The sequence below is a fragment of the Carassius carassius genome, chromosome 49 (assembly GCF_963082965.1).
Source record: "Carassius carassius chromosome 49, fCarCar2.1, whole genome shotgun sequence".
Lineage (NCBI taxonomy): Eukaryota > Metazoa > Chordata > Actinopteri > Cypriniformes > Cyprinidae > Carassius > Carassius carassius.
The window spans coordinates 15,897,690-15,913,594 of NC_081803.1; the positions used below are offsets into that span (position 1 = coordinate 15,897,690).

General features: G+C 32.7%; 1 protein-coding gene across 1 annotated transcript; it reads right to left on the bottom strand.

Annotated features, from left to right (window-relative positions):
- Positions 1 to 303: 303 nt before the first annotated feature.
- Positions 304 to 8,973, bottom strand: LOC132132607 (excitatory amino acid transporter 1-like). Its single transcript, XM_059545047.1, has 10 exons — positions 8,662 to 8,973; positions 7,501 to 7,748; positions 7,181 to 7,318; positions 5,406 to 5,610; positions 5,279 to 5,321; positions 3,986 to 4,257; positions 2,952 to 3,185; positions 2,682 to 2,876; positions 2,460 to 2,594; positions 304 to 1,981 (listed from the first exon to the last, which is right to left on the bottom strand). Exons 2-10 carry the CDS (start codon positions 7,679 to 7,681, stop codon positions 1,771 to 1,773), a joined length of 1,614 nt encoding a protein of 537 aa, XP_059401030.1. The 5' UTR covers positions 7,682 to 7,748; positions 8,662 to 8,973; the 3' UTR covers positions 304 to 1,770.
- Positions 8,974 to 15,905: the final 6,932 nt, after the last annotated feature.

The window sequence follows — 15,905 nt, forward strand, 5'->3', positions numbered from 1 at the left end:
CGTGAATATATGAATCATATCCCACATTCTATTCATTAATTCTCCAATATCAAAGCAGAGTTTCTTAAAAAAGGGGTGGTGTTGGTGCAGTGGATAAGACACATGCCTTTGGTGTGAGATACCCGGATTCAAATCCACTGTGAGACACCAATGTTTCCCTGAACAAGACACTTAACCCCTAGTTGCTCCAGAGGCGTGCAACCTCTGACATATATATATATATATATATAGCAATTGTAAGTCGCTTTTCAGCTAAATGTAAAAAAATATAATCTGTAATTAAACAAAAATCCCCACACAATGCATCGTCACTCTCCATTTTATTCAAAACTGTGTTTAACACACAACATCCGTATGCTCTTTATTCTATAATTCTATATTTTAGCTTTGTATGGACTTGACAGGAAATATACAGCAACATGGAAAAAATATAAGCATTTTAAAAAAGGCAAACAAATTTAAGTTTACAGTTTCCAGCTGAGTACATGTGACTCCAACTTGTGTCTATAGCATGTTTTCAAAAGATTTACAGTTTTTATAATTACTCAGTTCTGCATGTCATTGCAATAATTGAACTGGGGACATTCAGTCCATTTTCCTACACTTAATAATCTGTAGCAGCTATATATTATTTCTATTTATCATTAATGTTAGCAAATGGCAATAAAAGGGTCAGTGGATGAACTGTAGCAGAATACAAAACAATAAAAAAAATCTCATAAACTCATAAGTATATGTGTGTTCATTTAGCATTAGTTGTGTGGAGCTGCTGAGAAAACTCAAATATCTGTTGTAATAGCTACTTAAACAGTGTCTTCTCATGCATAAAGATGTGTAAAGCAGCTTTCAAAGCTAAACATAATTTTCTCTTGATATTTACAGTCTGACATTTTATCCTCCACTTTTAGATGATCACTTCATATGTGGAGCCCAAAAGTTTTTAATCTTGCAATCCTGCCCATGTTATACTCAACTTGAGTGATGAATAATTTACTGATATTCATTTCTGCTTAAAATCCGTCCTGTGTGCATTCATGGCCCTGTTCGTTTTAATACTCTTGAGTTTTAAATCTTGCTGCTCCTATTATAGCCTGTGTGACAAATGCTGGTCACCAACATACAAATGCCTTCCACATAGATTCCCATTTCAGCGAATTATTAAAACAATGAAAAAGCATTGCAAAAACAAATATTTTTGTCAAGGTAACACTCTCCTGCCAAATGAAATCAACAATTGGTATGACCTGGAGACAGGACACAAAGCACAAGAACAAAATTACAGTAAAAAATCTAAAGAAGTTTGAAAATGAAAATTTCAAAAACAAAACTAAATATACAGTACATATATTGTACAATGGCCCCACACAAATTTGGACACTTAAGCAACACTTCAAAAATGCATGAATTTTACTGCATGGATTACAAAATATCAACTCGAATGGCACCTGGAAGGTTTTCTCAAAACTAACTTCACTTTTTTAATTATTTTTGTGAATGCATGTAGTCTAGTTCATATTCCTAATTACAAACATTATTCAAAATATGACAACCAGAAAGTGTCCAAATACTTTTTGTTTTGCTTAAATAGCATGCTTGTACTAGATTTCTTTCAAATAAATGTCATTAAGGTAGATATTTGCTCAATAAAAGCAATTAAATTCTTACAATTCTGAAAAGTGTATTTTAAGTGGTCAAATATTTTTGGGCCACTGTACATATACAGACGCAAGCATGCAAAAAATCCTTGGTTGTGGGTTGAATATGCAGCTTCTACATCTTGGTCTCGCTGTCTGGTGGTTTCTCATTCTCATACTCATTCTCCTGAGGGATCCTCTGATAAGGTTTCTTCACTTCATTCTCCTCCAGGACTGAGCTCCCCAACTCCACATCGCTGTTCTGAAGCTCATCTTTGGAAAGGAACTCTATGATTCCAGCTCCTATAGAGTCTCCCAGGACATTAGTTGTTGTGCGAAGTCGATCACTGTAAGTGCAAGGTAAAAGTGAAGAAAAGAGTAAATTTAGAATCTATTTACTGAGACAGTAAAAACCGGCAATGCTTATTGAGTTGTCAAAAAAGTTTCCTACTTTCATCTCAGTTTTCATCCTAGTTTAAAAAGAGTCTCTTTTAGCTGTGTAACTTGCTATCTGGGATCTATCTGGAATGATTAATTTGGCCAACCTAATTACGTTTCTATGTTAAAAGCAATTGAATTACAGGAAATTCTCGAAAAAAAAATGGAGCAAGTCTCATGGGAACACATCAAAGTGTGTCGCCTGGGTTGATAATGGGAAAAAAAAATGAATGGAGTCCCAAATAAGAGGGAAGATAAAGTGCCAAACGCAGTCGTTTTGATAAAAGATGCTATTTGGTTTTGCCCTATTTCATAAAAGACTTCGATTTTGTGTTGTTATTCACTTGTAAACTAAATCAAATCAAGATTCTATAGATGGTCACTCACAGGAACCAATCAACTGCAATGATGAGGGTGATGTCATCGGTTGGGAGTCCAACAGAGGTCAGCACAATCACCATGGTGACCAGACCAGCCTGAGGGATTCCAGCCGCCCCAATGCTTGCAGCAGTGGCTGTGATGCTGTATTATTAAAGAGAATATTAATCATACCCAGAAATTGCATTCAGTTTTTTAAAAATAAATTATTTATATTTCAAAATAACCCACCTAATGGTTATGATCTGCCCAAAGTTCATTTCCATGTTGTTAACCTGAGCAATAAAGATGGCTGCCAGGGCTTCATACAGCGCTGTTCCATCCATGTTGATTGTTGCTCCAACAGGCAGCACGAATCGAGTCACTCGTTTGTCAACTTTGTTATTCTCCTCAAGGCATTTGAAGGTAACCGGAAGAGTGGCTGAGCTGGGAGATAAAAAAAAAATATGAAAAAGTGAAATGAGAGCAAATTATTCCTGATTTTGACATGGTCCGACTTACCTGGAAGAGGTGCCGAGAGCCGTGATTAGGGCCTGCAGCAAACCCGTGATGAAGATGAAGGGGTTTTTCCGTGTGATGACGAAGTACAAAGTCGGTAGAATGATCATGCCGTGTATCATGAGGCCAATAATCACTGTAATCGTGTACATGCCGAGCTGACCCCCCATTTCAGTGATGTCATCCATCTCAACGATTTTTCCAGCAATCAGAAAGAGGATACCAATTGGTGCATACCTGGGAATAGGATATGATGTGTAAAGATACATTTACCTCCATTCAGGTTTGTTAATTCTGTTTTATTTTAAACTAGTCTATCAAACAGCAGGGATCTGCATCCAGAAGCATCACTTGTTAATAAGGTTTCCCAAAATGTCAATGAGTTACTCATGCAGATGGAAAAGGGGTCATGAAAAAGGGACCCACAAAATGAGAGAACAGGCCACATTGCTGTCCAAATAAACTTGAGATTCACCTATTTTTATAGTACGGTGAAATTATGACGAGGCATTTCTGTGATGAATTCTGACTTTTTCGAAGTAATGAAAAGGTTGATTTTTTTCTATTCCGAGCAAAACAAGTCCTTGTCATAATTCAAATAAATAAATACCAGTGGATTGTAATAAATATTTATTATGGTTTTGAAATTATAATGGTTAATATTTACATATGTTTACACTATCATTCAAAGGTGTGCAAGTGTTTTTAATGTTTTTTAAAGATTAGATTTATCTGATAAAAATACAATATTGTGAAATATTTGTGCATTTTAAAAAGATCCATTTTCTATTTGAAGCAGCCATTACTCCAGTCTTCAGTGTCACGTGATCCTTCAGAAATCATTCTACTATGGTGCTCGAGAAACATTTCTTATTATTATCATTGTTGAAAACATATGTTCCGCTTAATAATTTTTAGAAAACCACGATACATTACAAAACCCACCCAAGGCTATATTAAGACAGTTCTTAATCTACTTTACATTTTAAAAACTGTTTTTTTTTTTTTTTTCGGTTTGTGTGTCTGGTATCATTTACCACATAATAATAGAAACAAGTCGCATGATGGCCTCGTTGAGGGAGTCGAAGAAGTCTCTGAGAGCCTGTCCCTGTTCCTTCATATTCCCAATCATCAAGCCGAAGCACATTGAAAACACCACCAGCCCGAGGGCATTAACCCCGTTGGTGGAGCCTGGGAGAGGGATCACTTCCTCTTGGGCAATCTCCTTGGTGGTGTTAGTTAGGTTGAATATTGAATCATTCACGATCATCTTCACGTGAATGATCCTCTTGGTATATTGGGTCTTAAACTACAGGAGGAAGAAGAGAAGAACAGAAGTAGCTTTAATATATGAGCAAGAATCTGATCAATTTGAAATGTCAAGATCCAGTTCGTGTTAGTCTGATGTAGGGATTTGGATTGCTAGAAACATTCTACAGAAAAAAAATGGTAAATATGTGTTTTGTTTTTTTAGTTTTTTTAGATCTGGTTGTCCGGACAGACTGTGAGCCGCTGTCAGACTCTTCAGTTTTATTGTCTGGCCATTTCTGTCCCATTATATCGACTGTGGCACCATTACAGCACTGCCAATGCTCTCAGCTGGTCCAAACTCAGCTGTAGGTTGAACTCAAGCCAGACTCTCCAAATGCTAAATGGAAAATATCTATTCCATACACGCTAAGCTGGGCCAGCAGGAGGAAAAATGAAATGTTGTCAAGACTTGTGAGCAGTATTGGTACGATTATATATTCAAGGCCTCCCAGAAAAACATTTTGCATCCAAGAGTGATAAATTATACGTTTTTGTACTTTGAGATGTCAGCAAATCTAATCAAATCTAATGATAAGTTGATTTCCTGATGAACAGGAAAACAAATTAGAATTTCATCCCAAACATCTTAACCCTCAAAATATTATATCAATTATCTTTGAGAGCCTATCCATATGAATATGAGTGTTTAATATTCAATATTTACTTTTTATGTAATTAAATATTCGCACTTAATTGGTTAAAAATTAAGGAATTATTTTGAATAAACAGTCCTTTTTACCACACATCTCTATTTTATATAAAATTGATCTAAAACTTTTTCGTTTTTTAAATTTGATTTCATTTTTTTTTGCAAAGAAACAGCATTGTGTGACAGTGAAATAAGCTAGATTTAAATAAAATTAAAGTTTTGTAATGATTTTAGCCAATTTAATAATTTTTTGACCATTGGTTTCATAATGTGTGCAACAGAGAGATACTATTTAATAAATTTTTCTGTACTAAGATGGCATAAAAAAATGGAATTTTGAATAATAGGATCAAGTGAAAAACATTCTCACCTGTTGAGTGCAGGCCTGAACCAGATTAGGAGGAAACATGTTTCTGCAAAAGAGTGAATATACTGAATAATTTCTCTGGTTTATTTCAGTTTCTTGGAGTAACAGATGGACTACACCAGTCTATTACCTGATGAGGTCAAGGAAGGCATCAGCTGGGCTGACCTGCTCGATCTTCTGCTGTTTGGCAAATTCATCCTTTGAGCCTTTGCCCGGGTGGATAATCAGAACCATAATGATGCCGATGAACACTGCGATGAACGTGGTGGTCATATAGTATATAACTGCACGCATGCCCATCTTTCCAGAGGCGTGACTGTCCAATGCTGCCATGCCTAGACAGAATTCATTAGAAACAAATACACCATTCCATGTACCATTTTGATACAGATATCTTTTGGTGTTGGTGTTGGTGAATAATGAAAGATTTATGATTTAATCTTCATGTAGCTAAAAAGAACTATATTGTTCGACTTTAAAAGTCTCTTATGATGAATTGCAATCATTGTTGAAGTCAATTAGCAAAAATAATTTGACATTCCAGAACAAATTAAGGTTTGAATTTTGAATGAGTCAGGGGCCTTTCTGCAGCCCTGATCCCCAGAGCAGAGAGAGAAAGCAGCCATTGTTTAGTCCCTTCTTGGGACCCAAACTTCAACATCTTTTAAATTTCTGTCTCTCACAATTTTCTCTGTTCATACTCTGTCTCTCTCTTGATCAGCATTCGTTCATCTCTCTTTCATTCAGACAGGCCTGGGAAATTCCTCCACCTGCCTGTGTTTCTGCAGTCATGCACCCTCTCTATGTCTCCACAGCAACAGCAAACTCCCAATGATCTTGTTTAAAACTAAAGAAATTTCTCATGTTGTGCAGTTACAAAGAAGTGAATAAACAAAACAGCTCCCCTCACACCCAATGTGCCTCAATTACCAAATAAAATAGCCAGCAAATATTAATAATAATAATAATTTGATTTAAATATTTAAATTAAAATAAATAATAACATCTGAATAATAATTATTATTATTAGTAGTAGTATTATTACTAACCAATCAGAGTTTGCATAAGTGTATATAAAAAATGAGTTTGAAGGAAGTGCTCTCATTAATTCCTTTATTTGTGTGAAGTGAAGCAGCAGGGGTGGGTGGGGCTCAGCTCGTCTTTACAACCTCTGCCTCATTCTCACTGCCACTTTTAATAGAAGCACAAAGAGGTCACAGTCTACAAACCTGAAAATGGAGCCCAGCGTAATGCAATGCTTCGCAGAGGCACAGTTGTAACACCTGAAAATTGCTATTCGTTTTGATTGAGATCTGAAGAAAAATCATGGTGACTTAATTGCTGTTCTATCAGCTTTATTTTAGGTCTTTTTAGCATTAGGTCTTTTGGCCCCTTAATTCTTGAGCTGCTTGTTTTTTTGTGTTGGCATTAATTGGCAACTAATTTCATTCCTTTTATCCTTCCTTTCATCCCTTTTCTCTTGCTTGCACTATAGAATTATCTCAGCCACTCCCACAATTCCAAATTCGCGCCGATCTCACGTTCTCATCCTATTAATCTCCTTGTTCAACTCTGTCCTTGCATCCCTGTTTTGACTTTTCCTTATAAACAGTAAAATTCACAGGGCCCAGGACAACATTTGATTAGTTGAGTCCCATCAGCCCAGACTCAAAGAGCAGCTATACTATTGAAGATCTTATTAGGCTCTCTTAATCATATGGCCTGGGGCAATCCCCCGGTTGCTCCGCCACTTTTTCTTCTATTCTTTCCATTAAGCGTAAAGATTTTTAGTTAAGTTAAGATCTTAGATATAAGTATCCAGTTTTTGCAGTGTCTACAACTTATATTATCATCATAACATATTTGCTGCATTTCTTACAAAACAAAAATATATATATATCATACCTGTAATTAAACTTGAGACTAGAAGGGGAAGCACTAACATCTGCAGCATACGCATCAATAGTTCACCAGGAAAGGAGAAATACTTCACTTCTCTGTATGACATCTTGAATGACCTCAGACCAAAACCCATCAAGATACCTGAGAGAAAAAAAAAGTTTTTATTTTGTCATAAATCAAAAAGCTTCCCTTGTCAAAAGGCTTTTTAGTTTTACAGCAAACTCTGTGTCCTTGACCAAGACACTAACTTCAGGTTAGATGATTTCTTTAGATGGTTAAAACTTCCTTAGTAAATGTAATTTCACTAAACCAGGTGCACTGACCGAAGACCACGGCTCCAATGGTGAGGAGCACAAAAGCATTTCTTCTCAGAAAGGACTTCACGTCATCTTTAGTGATGTCCTCCACTTTCTTCCTTGCCTTTAGGGAACGCAGGTGAATTCTCTCACGGATCTGCTGTACACGATTGCGTGACCTCGGCTTCTCCCCAGTGCTTTTGGTCATGCTGGCGGTGTCACTCAACACACTCTGTTCAAAGTAGCTTGGCTGAACCGGTGACCCAAAAGAGGCCCTACACAAGAAGATGAGAAAATGAGACGAACTCTATCTAGCACACCCACTGATCTAAATCCTAAATCCTTAATGGGAAAGACAGTAAATATGACTGGAAAACCAAAATGCAACCTTAATATGAAGTATAGGGAAATTCATTGGAATCAACTTAATTGTAAGTATATTTAAATATGTGATATATGCAATTAAATTCCATGTAAATTAAAGTTTGTTACTGAACAAATACACACACACACACACACACACACACACACACACACACATATATATATATTTAATCTATACGTGATATTTACTAAATATCATGTTTGTATTACTATATAAAGTTTATAAAATATACTATATAATATTTACTAAATATATATTTACTAAATATCATCTCACTAAATAAATAACTGACTATATATTTAAAAAACAAAACAAAAAAAGAAAATTTCATATTTATACACACACACAATTTAAATATATATGATACTCAATTATATTATGTAAATTTAATATTTTTATAACATAAAAGTATTTATAAATATACAATTACACTTTATATGCAATTAATGTAAGACATATGCAATAACATTTAATATGTAATTAAATTATAAATGATATATGCAATTACATTTCATGTAAATTTAAGGCTTTTTATTCTACAATGAAAAATAAATTCATAAGACCTACAGCTATCTGAGCTTGTTGCTGAGGTTCATCAATTCAGTGTGAACCACACAAATCTTTCGGTGTTCTTTAAAAAAAAATTTTTTTAATGAAATACATAAGCCTTTTTAGCTACAGACATCTTAATGTCTAACTGATTTCAAGGCTAATGGGGTTCAGCCACAAAAAAATAAAAATAAAAAAATTATAATAATAATCCTCTATAGCTACAAGTAGCTGAGAGAAGATGAGCTGCTTACCTGCTTCCAGTGAGTTCTTGTTCTGAGAGATGCCCTGAGAGATCAGAGTTAGCCAGTCTGTGCTGGGAATTTAATAACCTTCCACCAGTAAGAAGCTCCTGATACTCAGGATCTCAGAAAGGGAGGAGCTTGCTAACTCTAAATAGGAGATGCTCAAGACACTTCAAAGGGAGGCCCAGTGGTGGTACATGATGGAATGGCAGGAAGGACCTTGCTTGATTCTCACATTCAAATATATGAACCTGTTAGAATGTACAATCGTTTAAAAATAGTTCGTTTTCAAAGGCTAATTAGCAAAGTCTAATTGCTGATTTTGTACAAATACTTTCTTTGAAGGCACACTTTGAGGTCAGCCTCAATCGTATTTCTGTGAGATAGGTGATCAGAACTCGTGTTTCACATTTAATCCTAAGAGACGATTTCAATGGCTTAGAAGTGCGAGGAATAACGCCGCCCACCGCAGCCCTCTGCTCTCAGCAGGTTTTTGGGCTATTCAGATGACACTTGTGATGGGACTTCCTGTGGGTCACCTCGCCCACAGGCCCGACAAACAGAATTTTCCTCCTTCAGTGTGTTTTTTTAAATTATTATTATTATTACTGAAAACTGGAACATACGGAAAATATCCATACAATACATAATATCAACAACAATATCATTAACAGAAGACACATCAACAAACATAAGAATGCAATAAATATATAATAATAATAATAAAATAAATAGAATAATAATAAGAGAGCCATTATATTGCAGACAGATAATCACACAAAGAGCAAATTCTAGTCCTTATAGTTTTCATATTAGAAGAAGCAGAGATCACATGCAAATAAATTTTACATTTCTTTTAGGAAGACAAAAAGGGCAGGTTTATAGCTTAATAATGCATTTGTGGATGTAAAATTTGCTTAAGAATTTTTTTCTTATTAATGATAAAACATATATTAAAACAGATGTTTTTTTAGATGAATTGAGGAGCTTGGCAAAATGTTATCTTTTGACAAAAAACAAAACAAAAACAAATACCATTCCAAAACTGCTTAAAGCCCATGCTAAGAGAATCCCCATGCTCCTTGTGTGAACCGTTCTGTCCCATGGGGTGACGTCACCCCGTGTAATTTACATATTGAGTGATTTAAACCAATAAAAGGTTATATTCATTGTGCACACATCAAATTTGTATTTTATTTTATATAAAAATAAGGTCTATATGATTTCTCAATGTTTTTGAAAGAAGTATCTTATGCTGTCCAATGCTGCATTTAATCAAAAATACAGTATTAACAGAACAATTGTAAAATATAATTACAGTTTTAAATAACTGCTGCCTATTTTAATATATTTTTAAATGTAAAGTATTCCTATGATGGCAAAGCTGAATTTTCAGCATCATTACTCCAGCCTTCAGTGTCACATGATCCTTCAGAAATCATTCTAATATGCTGATTTGGTGCTTAAAAATCATATTTTTATTATTATCACGAAAACCATTGTGCTGCTTAATATATTTGTGAGACTGTGATAGCACTTTTTCAGGGTTTTTTTATGTATATTTTAATGCATTTATTTGAAATGTAAATATTTTGAAACATTATAAATGTTAAATTAATTTAATGCATCTTTGATAAAATAAAAGCATTCATTTCTATATAAAAGACATTTTATATAGACCCCAAACTTTTTTTAATGGTATTGTGGTTATTTTCGCAGCATTTGCAATATTGTGTATTTTAACAGGTCTGGAATGTTGAGTTGACCAATCAGAATCCGTGACTGAAACGGTTTGATCTGATTGATCTGTTTCATATCATCTGTCATTTTTATATGATTGCTCCGTGATCTAGAGGCATATGAATGTTTTTCACATATCTACAGATGATCTCTCCAGGCCTGAGTTCATGTGAATGAAGTTATGATGTAGGTCTCTGTCCTTTATCAGAATAAGTTGGTCCTCTTCAATGGGTTCCTGGAATGTCTCTGCTTTTGTCTGGCCTCTGTGAGAATAATCATAAACAGTTCCAGACCAGTAACCCCTCTCTCCCCCATCACCCGTCCGTTCCTTCTCTCTTCCCGGCAAACAAAAGAGATGAAGCACAAAAGACGCTTTCAGCCTTTCTGCATTTGAAGACTCGTAGATTTTGGGGAAGCAGGGCAGTTGGGTGAGTGCACTGGATTCACTGGTAACACTTTAGAATACTGTTTCTTACTTACTACATAACTAATAATGAATTATTGAAGAACTAACAGATGATTATTCATTAATACTTAACTCACTACTGTTAACTACTAAGGAAGATGTGTTAATTAATCAGTATGTAATATAATTGTATGATTATATTAAGTAACAGTTAGCTAATCAATAACTAATGTATTCTGTCATACCTCCTGAAGAAGTACTATTAATTATCTATTAGTTAGGGTTCAAGAAAAATAACTATGAAGTAACTACTAATGAACAGTTTTACACAATTACATTGAATTGTGACCCTTTCATAAAATGTTATTAGCAATAATAGTAGTAGTATGAAAATGCAATATTAATAAATGCAATACATTTTATAGAGGTTTTGCCTATGTAGTGAATTGTTTTGTGAGTGTGTTTTGTAAGAAATCAGCTTCCAACTTACCTTAGTTTTTATATTTTATATACATTATCATTTATTCAATTTCTTTATGTAAGGCAAAGCCTGAGGAAAAGTGATAATACAGGTATCCAATTTGTAATTAATAAAGAATTATAAAATAATTCTGCGGGACATATTTTGAACCTGAAACATTAAGCCTATTCTAAAGTGCAAACATAGGGAACCCATTAGTAATTAATAATTAATTATCAAATAATTCTGCAGGACTTATTTTGAACCTGAAAAATTAGGCCTATTCTAAAGTGAAAATGTTGAGAACCCATTAGTAATTAATAAAGAATTATCAGATAATTCTTGAAGTATTACTTAGAATCTGAAACAGTATTCTAAAGTGAAAACATAGGGAACCCATTAGTAATTAATAATTAATGAACAAATAATTCTGCAGGACTTATTTTGAACCTGAAACATTAGGCCTATTCTAAAGTGAAAATGCTGAGAACCCATTAGTAATTAATAAAGAATTATCAGATAATTCTGTAGGAATTACTTAGAACCTGAAACAGTATTCTAAAGTGAAAACATAGGGAACCCATTAGTAATTAATAATTAATTATCAAATAATTCTGCAGGACTTATTTTGAACCTGAAACATTAGGCCTATTCTAAAGTGAAAATGTTGGGAACCCATTAGTAATTAATAAAGAATTATCAGATAATTCTTGAAGAATTACTTATAATCTGAAACAGTATTCTAAAGTGAAAACATAGGGAACCCATTAGTAATTAATAATTAATGAACAAATAATTCTGCAGGACTTATTTTGAACCTGAAACGTTACGCCTATTCTAAAGTGAAAATGCTGAGAACCCATTAGTAATTAATAAAGAATTATCAGATAATTCTGTAGGAATTACTTAGAACCTAAAACAGTATTCTAAAGTGAAAACATAGGGAACCCATTAGTAATTAATAATTAATTATCAAATAATTCTGCAGGACTTATTTTGAACCTGAAACATTAGGCCTATTCTAAAGTGAAAATGTTGGGAACCCATTAGTAATTAATAAAGAATTATCAGATAATTCTGCAGGACTTATTTTGAACCTGAAACATTAGGCCTATTCTAAAGTGAAAATGTTGGGAACCCATTAGTAATTAATAAAGAATTATCAGATAATTCTTGAAGAATTACTTATAATCTGAAACAGTATTCTAAAGTGAAAACATAGGGAACCCATTAGTAATTAATAATTAATGAACAAATAATTCTGCAGGACTTATTTTTAACCTGAAACATTAGGCCTATTCTAAAGTGAAAATGCTGAGAACTCATTAGTAATTAATAAAGAATTATCAGATAATTCTGTAGGAAGTACTTAGAACCTGAAACAGTATTCTAAAGTGAAAACATAGGGAACCCATTAGTAATTAATAAAGATTTATCAGATAATTTTGCAGGACTTACTTAGAACCTGAAACAGAATTCTAAAGTGATTAGTAAATAATTAGTAAATAAAAATAAACTACATCATTTTGACTAAAATGTGTTTATTTCAGATGAGAACATTTCTTAATACAGCATATTTGTATACTGTATACATGTATACTGCCCACATTTTAACTAATTTAACAAACATTTCATAATCCAAAACATTTAGAAGCAAACAAAATCCATATTTCATTTCCATTATAAGCTAATAAGTGGGCTGTAACAAAGTTGCTACTGTAGTAGTACTTTGTACTTGTCCTTTTACTCAAGTAATTTTGAAAATGAATAGGCCTACTTTTTATTTTTACTGGAGTAATATTTTATTGGGGTATCTGTACTTTTACTCAAGTACTTGATTTGTCGGACACAGCCTGATTATTATAGTGATTATTTATGTATAACTGTTCATTAGTAGTTACTTCATAGTTATTTTTCTTGAACCTTAACTAGTAGATAATTAATAGTAGTTCTTCAGGAGGTATCACAGAATATATTAGTTACTGATTAACTAACTGTTATTTAACACAATCATACAATTATATTACATACTGATTAGTTAACACATCATTCTTAGTAGTTAACAGTAGTGAGTTAAGTGTTAATGAATAATCACCTGTTAGTTCTTCAAGAATTCCTTATTAGTTATGTAGTAAGTAAGAAACAGTATTCTAAAGTGTTACCGATTCACAGAACTTGAGTCTGAGAGTTTAGATGGAGTAGAGTTTAGATTCTAGCAAAACATCTGAATTCACTTGATTCATGCACATTTTCTCCTGACGTTCAACCATCAGGCGAGTAACTTTAAAGAACCAGTGAAAAACTGTAACAGGCATCTTTCAGTTCTAAATTATTATTATTATAAATATTTTATGAAGATTTTATAAATAAATAACTATAAAGGTAATTAAATTAACATTTCTTGGAGATCATACAACTTCTACAATTTGCTTCAAATTGTACTATTTATGTATACATTTTATTTCAATAAATACAAATATATTATTTCATAAATATTATTTTAATAAATTTATTTGTATTTAATTTATTTATTTTTCTATTTTTTTATTTATTTGAATAAAATGCATTTAATATATATTAAAAAATATTTGTTTTTTTTATTAATGTAATATTTAAAAAATATATAATTTAATTTAATTTTCCTTTTGTTTCAAAAGTATCTATTAAAATTATTTTAAAATGCTAAATAAAAAATAAATAAAAAAATTGACATTTTGCAAGAGTACAGTATGCGTTTCTATATTCATCTGAAAGTCTGCATGAGAGACGTGTGAGACCTAGAGTCTTTACTCAGAAGAAAAAAACATCTTAGTTTGTTCTCCATTCAGTTGTCTTGCTCTCTAGCAGAAACAAAAAAAAATCTCTCTTTTTTTTATGTATATTTTTCAAAGTTGGCTATAATCTACAGCTGACATAAAGTAAAAGTGTCAGAATGACAGAAGAAAGGGTTTCTCAGCGTCTGAGGGGCTTTTAGAGACCCACTGTGATGAGCAAACTCAGTATGTCTGAATAACCAAAACGGAAGCAGGAAGAGAATTATCCATATATGTCACTGTCTTTATTTATGAGGGTTTTATGTAAAATACTTGCTCAAAGAGCTTACAGACTATTTATGGTTTTACGCTGATCTAATATCATTTAATTTGGATATACACAGATGCAAAATAAATCATTTTGCATTATTATATCTTGAAAACAAAACAGATAAATTTAATATAACTACATTAAAATGTATATTTATTTAAATTAAATGTATAAATACATTTGAATAGATTTGAAAAACATTATTTTATCAATTTTATTTTAATAATTAGTAAATATCTGAATATGTAATTTTGCTTAATATTGTATTCTCCTGAGAATCTAGATTAACTAAATAGATTCAAATGAGGATTTTCTATTTTTTATTTAAACTTTAATGTAATAATTTAATTATATATATATTAATACATTTTTTAAATAAATGTTATTTTAATGTTATTTAATTTTTAATTTTAATTCAATAAAAAAAATGCTATCTTATGCCAGTTAATACCTGAATACACGTAAAAATAAATCACTTTGCATAATACTTCATTCTCCTGAGAACAAACTAGATAATATAAATACATTTAAATGTTTATTTATTGATACATTTTAAGACAAAAATTTTAATTTATTTTATTTTTAAAGTTAATGAAATTAGCACTTTCTTTTTTTGGAGCTCCTGCGGTTAATTCGAAGAGTGCAGAAGGGAATTTCCACGCCTGTAATAGCCTACTGGTGGACTTGAGTGGACATTTCCCTCTTCACATGACCTCACGATGAACTCATTGTGACCCTGAGCAACACTCCCCCATAACAATATTTACAAATCCATGCCCAATGTGCACACTATCCATCCTAAATTCTATGTGATATTAGTCATTTTCAATACTATTTAGGGCAGATAGGGTGGATAGTATGCACATGGGACACAGGGATAGTTATTCAAGGACAGACATTTACTCTGAAAGCATGAAGCTGCATGTTTGGTTCAAGGCCGTTTGGAGGAACAGAATCAAAATAAATCAAAAGACACTTCCCAGTTCACACACTGGGGAATGGTTCATCTTATAGAGGAACTAAAGAGTTAATGGCACTAATATGGAGCAGATCCACCTTAATGAGGTCAAATTTGCCCAAGAAGGATTTTCTGTCCCGACAAGTTTCTTTCAAAGTTATGAGCAACCATTCTTTCAGTACATTTATGCATTTAGCAGACGCTTTTATCTAAAGCAACTTACAGTGCTACACTTTTTTTTTTTACCAGTATGTGTGTTCCCTGGGAATTGAACCCACGATCTTTTGCGCTGTTAACCCAATGCTCTATGACTGTGCCTCAGTAACATTAATAGAATGTTCGTTCAGTTAAAACGTTATTTATACGTTTTTGAATTCCGTTTTTTAAACGTTAGACCTACTTGTTTCAGAACGTTCAGAATATAAATAACATTCCCGTGATGTTTGCAAAATTATAAAAATTCAAATTTTCGTAACATTTGTAAAAACAAACATTTTTTATATTCAAAAACCGGACATTTGTTGATAAAAAAAATAAAATGTAGCCTATGTTACATTAGCTCTTAAAAGTTTTAAATTAAAGTTTAAAGCTCTTAACTATGGAAG